Raw genomic sequence first — 19,037 nt, 5'->3', positions numbered from 1 at the left:
ATTCACACTGGTTTGATACCAACCAATGCTGTCACATCTGTCAAAATACCCATGCTGCAGCACAGTGATTATCCACCACATTTGTATTGTGTGAATATGTAAAACTACAATTTAGATAATAAGAACTCGGAAAAACTCTTATAATAGTATAATAAATAATAAACAACCTAGTAATAATAATAATAATAATAATAATAATAATAATGATCATGGTGATAATAATACTAGTGATTATAATCATAACAATAATGGTTAAAATAATAATAATAATAATAATAATAATAATAATAATAATAATAGTAAAAGTAATAATAATAATAATAAATAATAATGATAATAATAATATTAAAAACGTATATAAATAATATACAAACAATATTAAGAAGAATAAAACAACAAACTGAATTTATATGGCACTTTTCCTAACAAATTGCTTCACGCTTGAAGTAGAGATTTAGATGCAGTGACAGAGACAGTTTAAGCCTTCCAGATGTCTACGTAGGTTAATCCAGAGTTTTGATGCCCAGACTGGAAAAGCCTGATACCCCTGAGTCTGAGTCAAACAGGCTTTGGGTAAAACCAGCAAACCCATGTCAGCTATTCTGAGAGGGTATGCAGGCCTATATGGGGTTGGAAGGCCAATGATATACCCAAGAGCTTGGTCTTGTAGAGCTTCACAAGTTAGCAATAGTATTTTAAAATTAGAACATAAATGGAAAGGAAGCCATTGGAACGAGGCCAGAATTGGAGTCATGTGATCGGTTTCTCTTGTACCAGTGCTTAGTCGGGCTAAAGCAATTTGGAGAAGTTGTAGGTGGTGAAGGAAAGTCTAAGCGAATAGAGAGCATGACAGAAATCCAAATGGGACAAAACAAAAGTATGAACGACCCTGTGTAAGTCATTAAATGATAAAGAGGATTTAATATAGAAGTTAATTTGAGCAGGAAAAGAAACATGTTGGAACCACCTTCTTTACCTGAAAATCAAAGCAAAGTTCAGAACCAAAAACAACACCTCAGTCTCTTGCAGTTAGCCTTATGTTTTGCGAAAAAGGTACAAGATAAGCAAGTTACAGCAAGATCATTTCAGTTCTGTTGTTGTTAAGCTTGAAGTAGTTTCAAGATGTCCAGCTGCTGATATCGTAAAGACTGGTGGTATGATGATTTATGGTTGGTGGACTGAAACAAGGAACAGTATCCAGTCAGCTTAACAGACAGAACTAGCCCTGGGCATTAGAGATCAATCAATCAATCAATCAATCAATAAATCAACCTTTATTTATACTCAAGAGATCATTGAGGGGCAAGCCTCATTTACAATGATATCGAGTCATTTACAGTGACAGAGCAGACACAAACAAGCAACAATGCATTTTTGAATTGGATATAAAAACAATTGAAAGATCCAATAAAATAATAAAAGGAGGTGTTGTGGATTGACTATAAAAGCACTAAAATAAGAAGGGCCGATGATACAATAATATACACAGGTTAACTTAGCTAAAACAGTTGCGGAGCGGGGTTGAAAGGTTAAAAATTACGATTCTGAATTGTCCGAAAGTTAAAAGTGCCTTTAATTCAAGATGCTGCTGCAACTTGTTCCAGGAGTCAGGAGCAGAGAAACAAAAGGCAGTTTTTCCCAGTTCTGATCGAACTCGAGGAACATGCAAAAGTAGCTGGTCTGAGGTGCGAGTCTGATGTAAATGGTCTGGGTAAAGAAGAAGTTCAGTGAGTTATGGTGGTAATTGTCCTAAAACAGCTTTATAGATAAAAAGATTCCAATTTATATTGCATCTTTCATGGAGAGAGGGCCAGCCAACCTTATTGTACAGAATGCAATGATGTGTGTGAAAGGGAGTGATAAATGGAGTCAAGGCGTTTGAGAGTTGAGGATGATGCGTTTTTGTAGATTACGTCCCCATAATCCAAGACTGACATAAAAACAGCCTCAACAACCCTCTTTCTACAAGACATTGGAAATACAGATCTGTTTCTATAGAAATAGCCGATTTTCTGTCTGAGTCTGTCTGCAAGATTATTAATATGTACATTAAAATTTAGGTTTTCATCAATGTAAATACATAGGTATTTATACTCTGTGACTCTTTCAATTTTTAATCCTGTTTTTGTGACTATATTTATATCATTGTGCTCTACTGATTTGGCTTGGAGAATAGCATCACTTTTTTTTTGTCAGCATTCAGAACCAGCTTTGAGTCATCCAGAGTATCTTGCAGGTTGTTAAAAGAGTCTTGTAGATTACTGACCGCAAGTTGAATAGAATCAACAATACAATACAGTGCAGTGTCATCAGCATACAGATCTGCATGACAGTTGGGCAAACAAGAAAAAATATTGTTAATATAAATAGTAAATAAAACCGGACCCAAAATCGAACCTTGTGGAACTCCCTTTGAAAGTGCTAAAAACTTGAAAAATGGCTCCCAAGTTTAACAGATTGCAACATGTCTGAAAGATAGCTGTTAAACCAATTGCACGAGTTAAAATCAAGAGATGAAATCCACATTGAAGGACAAAACAAAACATACAATAAACAGTAACAGCAACAGTATGTTTAACGCTCTGTATAGCACCCTGCATCATTTTCAGCATTGACAAACAGGTAAAAGTTTTTACAGACAAGACCCAATTAGGTGAGAACAGGACTATCAGCAGAGCTTAGGGGAGTAACTGTGTTTGTTTCTGTCTGGCATCATTATTGGTGTGTTTGTGTTTACGTTGGTGTGCTTGTGTTTATGTTTGAGTGTGTCTGTGTGTACTTGTTTGTTTGTAAGTGCCCAATTACTATGTGCGTCTTCTGCCAGCGTTACTATCTTGTTGGCAATTAATACAACATGAGTGAGAGTAAAGACGTAGTCTCAGTGGACACAGAACAGCCAGCACAGAGATTATGTTGTTAATAAAGATCTACGAAGCAGCAATGAAGTCATTGTTACCTCGGGCACAAACCACTTTACTGCCAAAAAAGGAGGCAAACTGTTCATTTCTGTTTGCAAGGACACACAGAGGAAATTCACAATATAAAATATCAAATTAGATGTTTTCCCTGAAGCAAAAATGCCGGCATGTGAAGTAATTTCTTCTTAAACCGTGAAAATATTTACAGGACACATGCTGGTGTTCTGAGAAAATACACTGAAAGAGTTGGCAGAGGATGAAACACAGACAGTGAGTGCTCCTTTTGCTAAAGAGTTCATTTCGAGGCAACAGATCTTACTCTTGGCAACCTATTTTGCCCGCTGACAGGCTGTGGAGATGATGCAACAAGCCAAGTGATGTTTCCTCTCCAAGATCTCTTTCTCTCACACTCACACTCTGCCTCTCTGTCTCTGAGTGTCTCCCAGAGCCATCAGCAAGGTACCAAAGGCATGACAGTCCAAATTAAAACTTATGTTGGCTCCTTCTGGTTTTTGTATCACCACTACAGCCTGCCTTTTGGGGGGGGACACTCACTGACACACAAGGTCTGGTTTGCTACATCTGATTAAAGTCTTTAGAAAAACTAGGAAATAATGAGGTAAATATTGGATGTGAAGAGCCAAAATTGCATTTTTTCGATCCCTAACAAACCTGATTGCATCATGAGTACTGTAAATATTTATTATATTTCACTTTGATGTATAGGGCTGCAGAAAATCAAGGGCTGAAGTATTATTAAGGTCTGTACCTAACATAACAGGAGCAATACTCTACTGAAAGAAAATTCAATACAAGTTACAGTCCAGCACTTAAAGGTCCTGTTAGGGTTCAAGCTGCTTATGAAACATAATTAAATTAATATTGATGCCTCTTTATGAGCTACAAAAGCAAACTAGAACATGAGCACACAGATTGTTTGTTGCTATACAGTTATTAAATGCCTGAATCTGCTGCAGAGGAATGTTTCAGACAAAGCTCATGCTGCAGAAACATGCCGTTTTTAAATATTTCTAAATGTAAAGATTGATGGACACTGATACATATGAATGTTCTAAAGAAAAAGCTGGGTGACAGTTTTTGTAAAAGATTCAACATTTAAAAAAAATACTTACACATGTACAGGATAAAATCAGCAAGAATCAAAGAGGTATCAAGAGTCACCAGAAATAAACACAAGAGAAGTTCCTCACAGCAGTTTTGAGTGCATTATTATGTGGCACTATTGTTGAGTTTTGACTATTTTTCTGACAGTATTATAAGTAGTTTAGATTGTAAATGTGGAATTTTAACTGGCGATCAAGATTTGGAACCTTTCCAAAAAATAGTTGAGATACCGGTGACGCTTTTTGAACTAACACTGTACAACAATTTAAGGGTGAGATAATGTAGGCACAGGTGAATTATACCAAACCCCTTTACGTGGAGTGATTTTGTATGATGTGTGGTCGTTATTAATGACAGTCGCTTTTGTTGTTGAGAGTCAATCACCATCGTTATGAGGTTTTGACCAATCAGAGTCAAGTATTTTACACAGCCTGATAGCTTCTGCTATTTAACTCTTCCATTCCATTGTAACATGTATAATTTTGTGAACAAAGATGCTTCAGTACTGCAATAATAAAAGATAATGTTTTGAAAATCTTTTACGCTTTTTAAAATTGAGTAAATTCTATGTTTTTTTTAAAGCAAGTACAGTTAAAGGGAATATAAGATAACATATGCCTGTAGATACAGCTCTCCTGCTGTTTAATGGGTCTAAACTCAACCTCCGGTTTCCTGAAAGTGAAGAAAGAACCCAATGGCTGTGGCTCAGTGGATAGAGTCAGTCATCGGTTGGTGGTTCGATCCCAGCTCCAGCAGTCACATGCCGAAGTGTCCTTGAGCAAAACACTGAAGCCCGAATTGCCCCCTCTGTTTCCTCAAAAGCCTTTGATATAGTTGTTTGCCATGTGTGGACCTTTATGAACAAGATAGATTTGTTTCCAAAGCTTAGCTGTAAAATACTTATGTTCACCTTCTGTTTTTTTTTTAAACAGCTACCAAGTTTAAAACCTACAGAGAAGTTAAGAAGGGAATTGGGGCTCACGTTATTTCAGTGCACTTAACAGTAGTGATATTACTGTACACTATAGTGGATTGAAGCATAAGATGACATAAAATAAAATGTACTCAGTTATTGTCCTTCACTTCTCGGTGCAGACAGCCAAATTAGTCTAACTAAAAATCCATGAAATTGTTGGACGCTCAGAGTGACTCAGCAATTCCAAATCCTCTATGTAGCATTTCTGTGTGATTATGATGGTATCTATAATCCTGTTGATCAGTTCGGATGCTGATGAATGGATGTAATTCAAGTTTTATATTTTGCTTTTACTTGTTTCAGAGATGTGTTGTGACTTTTAACATTTATAATACATGTTTTTTTAATGTTTGACTCAGTTTTATATATCTTGTGTGGCATCTGAGTTTTTGTGAGGTTTACAAACTGGTGTCCACTTTCAATTTATTGTTCCTTTTAGAGTGAAGCTGAAGTTGGGTTGAATGTTTAAGTTGAGTTGTCCCCTGACATTTGGCTGAGTAAATAATGCCAAAGTTTGAATTTTAACGGCCAATTCTTTGAAGTGGATGCACTCAAATAGCTTCCCAAACTTTGTGTGTGCATCCCATTTGCACTCAACTTCCCCCTGCCCTTATTCACACACATACCCACACACATACAAAGACAGGCAACTACAAAGTGTTCACCGCCTCCGGGTAAATTGAGAGGGTTTTGTATTGTTTGGAGAGGCCTTTGTTTAGACAATGTGTCACACAGTCAGTGTTTGGTACTCCACCTCATCCACTCAGTGTTTACCCACATATTTTATCCCATCAAAGGTTTAGCTTAATGACACTTTTTAAAAGGCACTGAGTGATCCTCTGGGTGGAGGGAGACTGTGGAAAAGAAGGAGAGTAAACTGAGCAGCAGCAAATCTGTCTTCATTAAGGAGACGTGCAAAAGAACTTTCAGAACCTGAGTGAAGGGTTTGTCACCAGCTGTAATACTAACAACAGCGGGCACTGGAGCACGACTCCTCATCTCTCTTGTGCGCTTTGATTGTTTGTGGAAGCGGCAGAATGCACTAGACATTGTTTACTCTTGCCTTTTGTCTGTTTGCTGTTGTCCTTGAGCACGTGATGCCCGTCCTCCAGCACAGCAACGAGTGTGCGTGCGTGTGTGCGTGCGTGCATGTTTGTGTGAGAGAGGTGTGCTGTATTCATGATTTACTCTACCTACAAATGTTTTGATTCACTGCTAAACAAAAATGATACATCTTTTTCTAAATTTGATTAGAAAACATGTGTATATCAAAACAGCAAACACCCTCATTTTTCCTTGTCAGATGGAGATTTCTGGTGCTTTTCCCTTCCTGTGCTTCACTCAGGCTTGGATGGAGAGAGAGGAAGAGTAAGGGGGGGAGCCTCGGGCGTGTGACAGGCTGTGGGCTGTGAGATCCTTGAAAAAGCTCTGACTGATCAAAAAGACCCTGGAGTAGGAGGGGGCGAAGCAGAAACATGTGTTGTGCTGAGTGTTCTGTCATATCTGTCTCTCTCTGACTTTTTGCTCGTCTTTGCTTCTTTCCTCCTCCCATTGTCTTATAAATCCCTCTCCTAACTCTGTCTTCTTCTCTTCCTTTATATGAAGACTGGCATACTTCTCTCCAGTCCCTGCCATGTTACTTTTGTTTTAACTTTTTCAACTCTGTAAACTTTTTTCCCTTTCCTCATGCGCAGTGTGTACAGAAGCAAACACACCATCACTGCCAGCTAGAACAGACTGACATTTTCCCCACTGTCTGTATTTTAAAGGATTATTCTAAGTACTTACTCAAGTAGAAATAGGTTCTTTCAGATTGATTGGTTATACATTACACACATTAAACAAATCACAATGATGTAACAAGACTTACAAAATCCACTCTGAATTTCCACTTATAGACCATGAATCATTGAAATGTATTGCTGTGCTGATCATTTGTATAACCTCCTTCATTATGCAACAAATATTTTTACACCATGCTTATTGTTTATTAACAGTACCATAAAACTAGCCCTTCTTCCTTTGCATGCAGCTTATACTTGTAGGTTTATTTTGAGAAGAAGAACTATGCGCTTCATTTGAATTAATTATGATTACTATGAAAGTACTAACTAAGCATCTAATTTCAAAGTTGAATGTGCAGAATGTAACAGATTATTATATACTACCAATCCACTTATATCTTATTCTAATATGATAGCCAAAAAAGTAAGAGCAATAATAAAGTACTCTGTATCAGTAAAGTTGATTTTCTTTTTTTATTGACTGCTCTTAAGTGGAATTATTTGGAAAAAGCCGACACATGAAAAAGTGCCACACAGCGAGTAATGACAGCATTTTCAGGTAGCTTATGTTTGATATTGATCGTAGAATCAATTTCATAATAGCCCTATACAAACATTACAATCATGTAGCCATATTGAATGTCACTGTAAACTGAAAGGTTGACTGTGGATAAGATGTTATTTTCTGTATCAGTTATTCAAAATCTATATCGTTTTTCAAGAAGGAGGTTTGAGCTGCTTTCTAGTGTTGAAAATGTTTCATAACAAAAGCTCCATATTCACTGCTGACCGCTCTCTAACCTGCTTCATCCTCTCTAAGATGATCCTATAGGACCAATAACACTCAACTACATCAGCAGAATCTGATGTACTTTACCCCAGTTTAAGGCCAAAGAGCAGAGGCGCACACAGAAAACACCAGCCTCCATCGGTACAGTTGTACTTAATCCTCATTTCTCTTTCTTTCACTCTTGTATTTCCTTTATTTTCATTCCTTTACTTTCCTGTCCTTCCTTATCTTTAATTTATTTACATTCCTTTCCTGTCCTCCCTGTCCTTTAATTCCTTTACTTTTCTGTCCTTCCTTATCTTTACATTCCTTTCCTGTCCTTCCTGTCCTTTCATTCTGTTACTTTGCTTTCCTGTCCTTCCTTTTCTTTCATTCCTTTACTTTCCTCTCATTTGCCTTCTTCCTTTTGCATTCCTGTCCCATGTGTTCCTTTCCTTTGCTGTCTTTTCTTTCCTTCAATTACTTTCCTGCTTTTTCTTTCCTGTCATACCTTTCCTTTATTCCCTGTCCTTCCTTTCCTTCCATTCCGTTCCTTTCCTTTCCCTTCTTTTCTTTCATTCCTTTACTTTCCTGACCTTCCTTCCTTTCATTGCTTTACTTTCCTCTCATTTGCCTTCTTCCTTTTGCATTCCTGTCCCATGTGTTCCTTTCCTTTGCTGTCTTTTCTTTCCTTCAATTACTTTTCCTGCTTTTTCTTTCCTGTCATACCTTTCCTTTCATTCCCTGTCCTTCCTTTCCTTCAATTCCGTTCCTTTCCTTTCCCTTCTTTTCTTTCATTCCTTTACTTTCCTGCCCTTCCTTCCTTTCATTGCTTTACTTTCCTGTCGTTCCTTTCCTTTCCTTTAATTTCTTTACTCTCCTTTAATTTCTTCCTTTTGCATTCCCATCCCCTGTGTTCCTTTCCTTTCCTTTCCTGTCTTTTCTTTCCTTACATTATTTTTCCTTCCCGTTTCTTTCCTGTCCTTCATTTTGTATTCTTCCATTTTCCTATCCTTTACTGTTATGTCCTTTCCTGCCTATATTGCTTTTCTGTCCTTTCCCAGGCTTTCCTCCCTATCCCCTTTTCCCTCTCCTGTCGCTCTTTCCTTTTCTTTACCTTCCTTTCTGTCATGTTTTCCCCTTCCTTTTTCTTGCTTTCTTTTCCTTTTTTTTCCTACCTTCCTATCCTTTCCCTTCCGTTCTGTCCTCTCCTTTCATTTTCTCTCCTTATTTTTCTTCATATTCTATCCCCTCCTTTGCTTTCCTCTACTCTCTCCATATCTAAGGAGATGCTTCTGCGTCACCACACTGCATCCACCTACCCAAATTTCATGGAAGACTCCCACAGTGTGTGCGATTAATGCAGTCCTAGAATCCAACCTTTGATATCACAGCACAGTTCAAAGGAGGTCAGCAGCTTTGTAATCCCATATATCAGAACCAAAATGTAATGATTTTAAGGGACTTACACTCGATGTGACTCACTGTTAAAAATATATTCTCTTCCCTGCTCACGCCACATCCCCTCAGGACCTCTGTGAGCTCGTCATAAACCCAGAAGTTGACCTGCAAGTCACGGGTTTGAGATTAATTTTCCCAAAAGCATTTCCAGCACATTGATGTTGCGCTGAGGCCCCATAGTGAAGGAGTGATCAGATGGAGACCTAAGAGTGAGGCCTTTATTGCTTCCTTCCTATGGCTCAATCTTTCAGGATACTTTTCAAACTTCTCAGCGTTAGTTTTGCCTTTATTTCCTGTTTTTTTCCTTATCAATGCTTTAATGATGTTTTACATGTCATTAATTTAAACTGAAGTTTTTGTAACTATCATATCATTGTTTTTGAAAATAAAATAGTGAAATCTTTACATTTCATAAGCTGAGAACACGTTGTTGAAGACTAATCAATGTTATAAAGCAGTTACAGTGTCTTCAAATCTGCTACACTGTAGGGTATCAAAAGTGTAAAGCTTCCTCTTAAATAAATGAATGAATGGATCACTTATTGAAAATTGTGAATTTGTGTTGTATGTGACATTTTACATCCTGCTCAGTATCAAACCACATTAGGAGATGTTTGTATTCGACAGCTGTAACATCCCAGCCTACATGCTATATGTTACATCCCTCTAACTCTTGTTGACCATTAATGCCCTTGGCGTTGTTTCTATGACAACGGTCCATATAGCCAACCATCTCGTGAGGAATGGGGGCTTCTTCGCTGAAAGTTGTTTTCCTCTCTCCTACTGTCTGTAACACTACTGTAAGTAGATTTGTTTGATATATGAGTGCAGTCCTACAGTGAGAATGTTTCCTGCTTCTCTTTCTATAACACGGCCTTTATTTTTCTCTGAGCAGCTTTCCTACTGTGTATTATGTGCTGTGGGAAGCCTATAAATTCTGCAAGATTTTCGTGATGTTAATGATACCACCAGCTGTGTTTCCAAACGTTAATGCACAGTAGGCCCTAATGGGAAATGAAGCTGTATTATTATGCAGAACAGACACAAAAAAACCATTCACGCTCTCCTGTAATCTGTTTATGAGTCTGTTCTTGCTTTTCTTTTCACACACACACACGGGGCAATCTAGGAGTCAGGGACGGTGAGATGGGATAGAGCAGGGGGGTGCTCTGGTGAGAGATGAGATAGATGGGGAGACTGAGAACTATTATGTCTTAAATGTAATACCAGCCTCCATTTTAGGAGAAAATTGCCCATCTCCTTTCACTCTCGACTTTGATGTGGCTTTGATGGATAGGCAGCTGTGTGTTCGATACCCACTCACTGAAAAACCTCACACACCGTGCACTGATAACCCGATTGCCCCCACCACCACCATCATCATCACCATCATCATCATCATCATCATCATCATCATCAGTGGCCTGTCAGTGAGCAAACTGATGAGTTTCTAACTTTTTTTTCTCCACTTCTTGCTCTTTACTGCTTCTTCTTTAAGCACAAATGCACTCATTTTCTCTTAACGACAAATTTTGATTGCTTTTATTGTTTCAGTGCTACAAAGCTCATGACGTGTAGGACGGAAAACCCCCGCGTGTCTCATGGTAAAATGCATGAAATCAGCACATGACACGTCTTGCATGGCAATACAACAATGGCTGCCGTCGCACATAGGCTATATACTGTAGCTACAACACTGAATAAACATGAGCTTGTACATTTAGAGCAAAAGTCCTGCTTTATGTCTCGTTTCATCAGTGACCCCGGATTTTCCTTTTTACACGGTCCTTGAACACATCCGGAACAGAGACTGTCCCTGAATAAAAGTCTTGGTTATCATTTTTGCTGTTCCGTTTCCTGCTGTCCGTTTAACAAATACTCCACAGTTTTGCTTTGTGTTTGATCAGTGTCTGTGGAATTTGCATTTAATAATTTTCTTGAAAGCATTTTGGAAGTCTTTGTTGAAGTAGGCATATATGATTGGGTTGAGGAGGGAGTTGGAGTAGCCCAGCCAGTTTATGACTGCGCCCAGCCAGTCGGGCATGTAGCAGTTATCTGCACAGAAAGGCAGCACCAGCGCGACGATGAAAAACGGCAGCCAGCAGAAGATGAAAGTTCCCATGATGATCCCGAGAGTTTTCACCGTTTTACGCTCTCTGGCCAGCGCGATCTTCCTCTTCGCAGAGTTCTTTTCATTCATGTTTTCATATCCCTGCGAGGACTGAGGCGTGTTGGGCAGAGGCAGGTGCGTCTTAGAGTTGCTGAGAACTTCTATGATCTCCAGTGACTCCCCTTCCTCTCCGTGCTTCACCGCGCCGTTTACGCACGGAGAGCTTGGTTTGGAGTCGTCGCTGAGCTTCCAGCCTTTGACCCCGGCCTCGCCGTTTGTTTTCTTGTGGAAGATAGCCGGAGACACACTCAAGCACGTGTCTGACACTTTCACTTTTTCGGGCTTTTTCACTGTCTTTCGAATCCGAAAGCGAGCTGCTTTGAATATTCTCCCGTACAGGACCAGCATGAGGATGAGAGGGATGTAAAAAGCTCCAAATGTGGAGTAGATGGTGTAGCCTGGGTCCTGGCTGATCACGCAGGCATCAGGGTTCGCTCTGTCCTCGTCGCTCCTCCAGCCTAACATAGGCGGAATAGAGATGGAGAAACCAATTAGCCAGGTGACGCTTATCAGGACCGCAGCTCGCCTCGGTGTCCGTTTATTTACATAGTCTATGGGGTCTGTTATGGCCCAGTACCTGTCCAAGGCTATTGCGCACAGATGCAGGATGGATGAGGTGCAGCACAGTACATCCAGAGAGATGAATACATCACAGATCCCCTGCCCGAGTGTCCACTTGCTCAAAACTTGGTAGAGGGCCGCCATTGGCAAAACCAATACCGAAACCATGAGGTCTGTGACGGCGAGGGATCCGATCAGATAGTTGGCCACATTCTGGAGAGATCTCTCCAGGGCGATGGCTGCCACGACGCACGAGTTGCCAAATATGGAGCAAAGGATGAGGGCCCCCAGGAGCAGAGAGGTGATAATCTGGTAACTCAGCTGCAGATCTGGCAGGGACCGAGATCCCGTGCCATTCTCACTCGCGCCCCAGTCGGCCACCACGTCCGCCCCCTCAGGGTAACCGCTGGTGGCATTGCTGTCGTTGCTGCTTGTGGTTAAGAAATCCATACTGCGACCACGCCAGGAGCGCAACTTTCCCCGGATAAGCAGGAAACAGTCAGCCTCTCAGACTGCTGCTGATACTACTGCTGTGCGTTTTGCCGGCATCCATCGGAGTTACCGCGTTCGTGCCGTCTCTTCCAGGACGCATGACGCAGACGTGTGTGTGTATGTGTGTGTGTGTGTGTGAGGGGGTTGCGAGCGTTGACAGTCGGGTGCGCTCACTGGTACTGCGAATCATCTGAGCTTGGTGACGCCGTGAATTCATTTATACGGGCAGCCTCGGGTACGTCAGACCGTGTGGAGGTCGCCCCGGAGTTTGGTGTCTCTGCTCTACTCTTTGCTTCGTTTTTCATTGCAGACAGCCGAGGAGAACACACAACTCATCTTCTTCATTTCTCTCCCATCTACTTTTTACTCGGGACACTGTGAATGTCACTTTTTCTGGACGTTGTTTTTGTTTTTTAGTTTTCATCTTTGGTAGTAGGTGTAATACAGGATCAACACTTTAAACTTATTTGAAACCAAAATAGCAAGAAAGTAAAGACAGAACGCAATTCGAAGTGGAAATATTAACCGAGATAACTTTTTTTTATTGTGCACGGTTTCCACTTAACTTTCAGTTTCAGAAACTTACATGATAACAGATTTTTTATTATAACATTAAAAAGGACATTGAGAATCTTCAGACAGTTTAGGGGCGGAATCACGTTTCGAGCAAGATGGAGTGAGAGAGCTCATTCACTGTTTTTAAAGCGCGAGGGTAGTTTCAGGACCAGGGACAGTGCCACCTCGGCCCAGAGAGGAGAGCTGCTGCCATCTGCCGTTCACAGAGGCCACTGCATCGAATCATATCCAGCTCTACAATTACTTTGAGTTCAACAAAAAGGCGGACACTGTCGAGGGGCTTACGTTGGGACAGAGAGAGAGCTTTGGCTGAGAGATGGTGCAACAGACCAGGAGCAAACTGTGTGTTGGAGGAGGGGGAGAATATCCTGTGAACACATTCATTTTGCAGAGTGTACAATCATTTTCCGGGCAACCTCTGCCTGCAGTGAGTCAGAAAACAGCCTGTAATAAAAACAGCTGGTGAGGGAAAACAATGAATCCCTTGCAGGAAGGAAAGAGGTAGACATAGCTGTCCAGTAAACTTGCCAAGCTAAACTTTGAGGGACCCAAATTGTATTAGTGAGGACACATTAAATCAAGAAAGAAGTACTGTACATTGTTCTGTTTCCACATGCTCAGTAAGGAGAGAAGTCGTTCCTGATACTGGGCTGTGACAATGTCAATAATAATAATTTAATTTAAGTTTATTTGATTAGGACAATGCACATGAATCAACATTGCAACAGTGTGCCTCAATGAAATTATGCTGGAATTGGCACAATAGCTAAATTTCATCTGTAGTCCTAAGGCAGGTACTCATATAAAACATAAAACAACAAGTTTTAAAATTACAGAATGTCACAAAACAGTTAACAGGACACTACACAAACTGACTTACAAACAGATTTTACATACAAAACGTTTGTGACATTATAAAAACAGGGTGGAAGGTGAGGCCAAAGCCCCCGGGAACGGGCATCAAGTGAGAAAACAGATTATTTATGAGTACATGACTTGATGGTTTGCTTTAACTAATGTTTAACTGTTTTTTTTAAAGATACAGTAGTTCTCAAGTTCCCTAATGTAAGCTGGTAGTGTAATAATACACTAATAAGACATATTCATGTTCAACAGTATAGATTTCATACAGAATTTCACAACACTGCTTTTACAACCTACTGAACAGGTTTTATAAGACTTGTCCCCACACCCAAGTAAAATGTCATTAAATGTTTTATTAAACTGTTATACACAACATTCAAGTTAGAGCCAGTGAAGCTATCACCAAGACACAACAATCTCTCCTTAACAAGCAGGTTTCACGTATAATCATGACACGAAAGTCGCTGAGTTACACTGAGTTTAAAGATAATTTAATGTTCTTCTAATTTGGGGAAAATGTTAAGATTTTGTAATAACACATACAGTATAGCTTCCCTGAGAATATCTCCAGAGCCCTCAAAGACTCTTCTACCCACCTTGATGAATTAACTATACTTTGTTGTACAGTTGAATATATATTTATTTATAATATTTTCAACTCTGTTATTACTGTAGTCTGTAATACAGATAGATTATGAGGACAGTTACCATGTCAGTGCATATTTAAAACATTCCGTTTTTGAAACACTTTTTTGTTCACTACATAATTCCATATGAGTTCCTTCATATTTTTGATGTCTCTAAAATTCTAGAAAAAGATAAGAATAAAGAAGTACAATGAATGAGAAGGTGTGTCCAAACTTTTGACTGGTACTTTGTATTAAAATGTCCATTAGAAGCAGATGACAGATGACATAGTGGAAAGCACATCAGCATGTTTCATTCAAGTAAATTTGTTACTTTTTAGTGTACAGAAGTTTAAAAAGCATAACCCAGAAGGTTCTGTACAACAAGAGTTATTTTCACTCTGTCCTTTGTTGCCAGATGTCAGACCTCCTCCTGGAAATCAGTCGCAGTTCCTGCTGGTTGTCTCTGTGGATGATGGATCTCACTCCTCCTGATTGGCTGGTAGAGATAAGTAGGTAGAGTGTGGCTATGGAAGAATGTTCCAAGTCTCCATTGTTTCTTCACAAACAGTTGTTATAGGCTGGAGATAAGGTCAGGCTTAGGAGGGGTGTAAAAAAATATACACAGATAAGCCAGAACATTATGACAACTGATAGGTGAAGTGAATATCATTGATTATCTTGTTTCAGTGGGAGGAATGTGTTTTTCAGCAAGTTAGCATTTTGTCCTTGAAGTCGATGTTGGAAGCAAGAATAAAAGGCAAGCACAAGGATGTGAGCAACTTTGACAAGGGCCAAATTGTGATTGTAATGGTCATTACCATCAAAAGTGGTCCATTGAAGAAAAAGAAGTGATACAGAAAAGGCTCATTGTGGAGCAATGGAAGAAGGTGGCACACAACAACAAGTTCAAGGTGTTGATTTGGTCTCCAAATCCCCCAGGTTTCCATCCAACAGAGCTTCTGTGGGATGAGCTGGACAACCAAGTCTGATCCAAGAGGACCCTACCTCACAATATCTGAGATAAAAGATCTGCTGCCAACATCTTGGTGCCAGATATAACAGCACACCTTCACAGGTCTAGTGGAGACCCTGTCTCCTTGGGTCAGGGCTGATTTGGTCCTGACCTGAGGAAGGAGGGGCCCGCAAAAAAAATATGGAAGATGGCTTATTGGTGTTTTGTCTTTGTGCACTCTTTATTTATTCTTTAAAATTTAAAATAAAATAATGTTTAATCTAAATCTCCATTGGTCCTACAATACCAAATATTTGTCTTAGTCATACACATTATAGAAATACATCCACAATGCACTGAGTAACTAATGATGTGTTTAAACACCAGTTATCATACTTGGTTATAATTATCCACTCTTCACTGAAAATTAAATTTTTTTCTCTGCTAAAAAACTCGGGGCAATTTCTCATAAAATCTTTTTTGGACATGGACATTTCTTAAAGTCTAGCAGTCAGTCACATAAGGAAAAAACAAAAACCCAGACACTGAATTCCAGTGATTGAAAAGTCTTAGATATTTTACTTTCATGACAACTACTCAGTACACACAACCATCGCTCTGTATTTACAAAAATCTGAAATACAAAAACAAGCTGACACCATTGTCGTTGACATGACAGCAAAGGTTGCTCTGGTTTTTTCACTTTTTTTGTGTGTTCAGGGGTTGCACAGCAGTGTGTTTTCTATAGGTCACACAGGACAATAGTGAGGCCACGAACAGTGCACCTATTGTAATGGGGCTCAGCACAGGGGCTTTGTCTTTGTCAGTGGTGTGGAATGACCCAGGGGTGCTAAAATGGGTTTGATAGTTTGGGCTAGAGAGCTGCACTGCTCACCTCCTCTACACTGGAACAGTCCCTCCGGTGTGTAGATAGAGGTTTAAACTCTACATCCAGAAGGAGAGGGAGGAAAAGAGAAGATCTAGTGGAAGATGACAGAGGGAGAGACCAGGGTAGCTGGTTGAAGTTGCATCAGATGAATTCTGCTAGTAACTGAGGGGCTCAAAGGTGCCAGCATGAGCTCTGATGTGGGATCCTCTGGGGTAAATGTCTCAAGCAGAGATGGTCGTCCAGGACCTGAAGATGCTGGTGAAGGAAACAGTAACAATGAGACATATACCCCATGCTTTATGGGAATGAGACCTGCAGAGAGAGCCGGAGAGGGAAGACCAAGCAGTGTGGAGCAGCTGGTGAGACCTGCCCTGCCAGGGAGGAAGGCATATAGGAAGACTTGCAGTAGGGATAACAGAGGAAGGTGTAGAGAAGGAAACCAAGACCGGGAAGAGGAGCATCAAAATGTGGGACATGTAAGAGAAAGAGAACATGGAAAACAAAGGCACAGAAGGACTGATGGAGCTGAGAAACATGGAGGTGGATCACGGGGCAGAGATGGGAGAGGAAGCTCTGAAAGTTTTTCCAGCAGTAATTCTGATGTCCAGTTAAACAGCACTGTGGAAGCTGGAGTAGAATCAAGTAGCTTGCAGAGAGGACACATACATCCTGGACCAAGCAACACTAGTTTAAGCCCACAGTCCCCTTGGCCAGCAATGAGGTCCTCGTCTCCGTCTCTCCCTCAGGCCACCATCCAATCTAGATCCACACCTTCAACTTCCCAGAGGCATTCCTCCAGGACAGCTGCAGCAGAAGCTCATCGCTACTCATCCAGAGAGCCAGATCCGTTCTGGGTGGACGTGAGAACAGGGGCAGCAACTAGACGATTCCGACAAAGCCACCACACTCGGACACCTAACCCTTCTCTTACCAGCTCTGAGATAGGAGAAGAAGAGGAGGAGGAGGAGGATGAAGAGGAGAACTTGGGAGATGACGAGCAAGTAGGAAGCAGAGTGATGGAGATGGCAAGTCAAACTGTGACTTCGGCAGCTGTGCCACCCTGTGTTCCTTTTGGTGAGAGGAGGATGAGTAAAAGAGAAAAGAACAGGATGAAGTGTCTAAGGAGGAGGCAGAGGAGACGGGAGAGGTGGAGACAAAGTCAACTGCAGGAGAGCAGACAGGTGAATGGCACAATTACACAGCCTTTAACACAACTATGGGTTTTAGAATTACTGTGTAACTAGTGAGGCAGGAGTAGAAAAGCAGGTATACTTTCTATGCTTTTTGTCCCAAAAAACTACAGAGCTGGTGATGGAGTATTTAAACAATGTATGACTTATAAGTGGCCAATAGTGTTGTAATATTTAAGATTGGTATTTGTCTGGAAATCTATCCAAAGAATGCTTTTTAAAGTGCAACAATCAACAACATTTTTACCCTGTGCTGGATTGGTCTTGAAAATACAGACACTAGATTCCATTTTCAGAAAGACTTGCAGACCACAGCTACTGGCATATCACTGAAACACATTCAGCATCATTACTGTGATTCAGTACAAATGGTTGGTTACAATTGTAACTTGATTTTCCGGGTGAAGAAGCTACCAGAGTGTGCAACATATCACAAGAATGGGCGACCCTGCTATATGCTAAGGTCAGACTGAAAGGGCAAAGGTCACCCAAATGCCTCGACCACTATAAAGCCACCTGACTGGGGAATGAGACACCTCCCTGGCAGGGGGCCCCTGCAGGCACAGTGAAGCTGGAGGGAGATCTATCATGTGATAAACAACACCTCCTCCCCAACGGATGTGGTAGTGGCATCATTAAGGAGATAGAACCTGGTGAACACCTGCTACCAAGTCGAAATCAGAGTCCATGTGCACCTGGGGGTTGAGTATCTGCGCATGGGCCATGTAGTGATGTGTCTAACAGAAATATTCACGTCAACTGCCCTGTGGGTGTTGGTCTCCATACATATGGAATGTGTTATGGGGTGGAGAGATAGTCTTGTCAAAGTAGAGAGCCATCCTGCTTCAAATGAAAGTAATTGCTTGCTTGTGATGAAGACATATGAGACATGCCACAAAAAGTCTATATAAAATTTGGCTACATTAAGATAAGATGAGATAAGATATCCTTTATTCGTCCCACAACGCGGACATTTCAGTGTTACAGCAGCAAAGTAAACAGTGCAGCAGCATAAAGCAAACAAGAGCCTATAAAATAGCAATTATTAAAAAGGTTATTAGCAATTAAAATTAAAGTAAAGTAAAAATAAGCATATCTTACAACATATATACACAACATATATACACAACTAAATAAGTACATTTACAAATATTTCCAAAACCAATGGCGCGGTGAAAATGGCATTAGTGTATTACAGCCATACCAACATTAGACCATACATCACACTACTAATGACCCACTTGATTGAGAGGGCTTGACATGAGACAGCAGGTAGTGGAGAATGATTGACATATAAAATGCCATGCACTTGGCAAATAATAAGTTGTTATTTTGGAGTTTGAATGCACAATTGCATTCAAATGAAGAACTTATTAAATCCAATTACTAGCAGAAAGACCCCAAACCACCCTGGACAGAAGTTTTATCTCTCTCAAGTATGGTTTTAACAGCAAGGCATTAAGAAATTAACTCTTTAAACGTGAAAACTGAGTGTGGATTAGAGGTGGTCATATTAATTTAAGCAACTGTTGATTAAGGCTGATCAGCCAAAACACTTTGAGCACTTGCCTGATACTCTTTCCCCCACCTATCAGGTTAGGGCCAAAACAGCTCTGACCTGACAAGACATGTACTCCACTAGACCTCTCAAGGTGTGCTGTGGTATCAGGCACCAAACATT

The 19,037-nt window shown here is 40.4% G+C and overlaps 2 protein-coding genes across 2 annotated transcripts in view; one reads left to right on the top strand and one right to left on the bottom strand.

Annotated features, from left to right (window-relative positions):
* Nucleotides 1–19,037, top strand: part of si:dkey-250l23.4 (E3 ubiquitin-protein ligase RNF180) — an 84,741-nt gene that overhangs the window by 55,612 nt on the left and 10,092 nt on the right. The window lies entirely within an intron of this gene.
* On the bottom strand, nt 10,561–12,440 carry htr1aa (5-hydroxytryptamine (serotonin) receptor 1A a). Its single transcript, XM_034692403.1, has one exon. It carries the CDS (start codon nt 12,212–12,214, stop codon nt 10,937–10,939), a length of 1,278 nt encoding a protein of 425 aa, XP_034548294.1. The 5' UTR covers nt 12,215–12,440; the 3' UTR covers nt 10,561–10,936.

This window comes from Notolabrus celidotus, chromosome 9, assembly GCF_009762535.1.
Source record: "Notolabrus celidotus isolate fNotCel1 chromosome 9, fNotCel1.pri, whole genome shotgun sequence".
NCBI lineage: Eukaryota > Metazoa > Chordata > Actinopteri > Labriformes > Labridae > Notolabrus > Notolabrus celidotus.
The sequence above is the reverse complement of the archived record's forward strand: the minus strand, read 5'-3'. Positions and strand labels throughout refer to the sequence as shown.

Excerpts from the sequence above, each read along its gene's own strand:
- htr1aa (XM_034692403.1), bottom strand. The coding sequence starts at position 12,214 with ATGGATTTCTTAACCACAAGCAGCAACGACAGCAATGCCACCAGCGGT.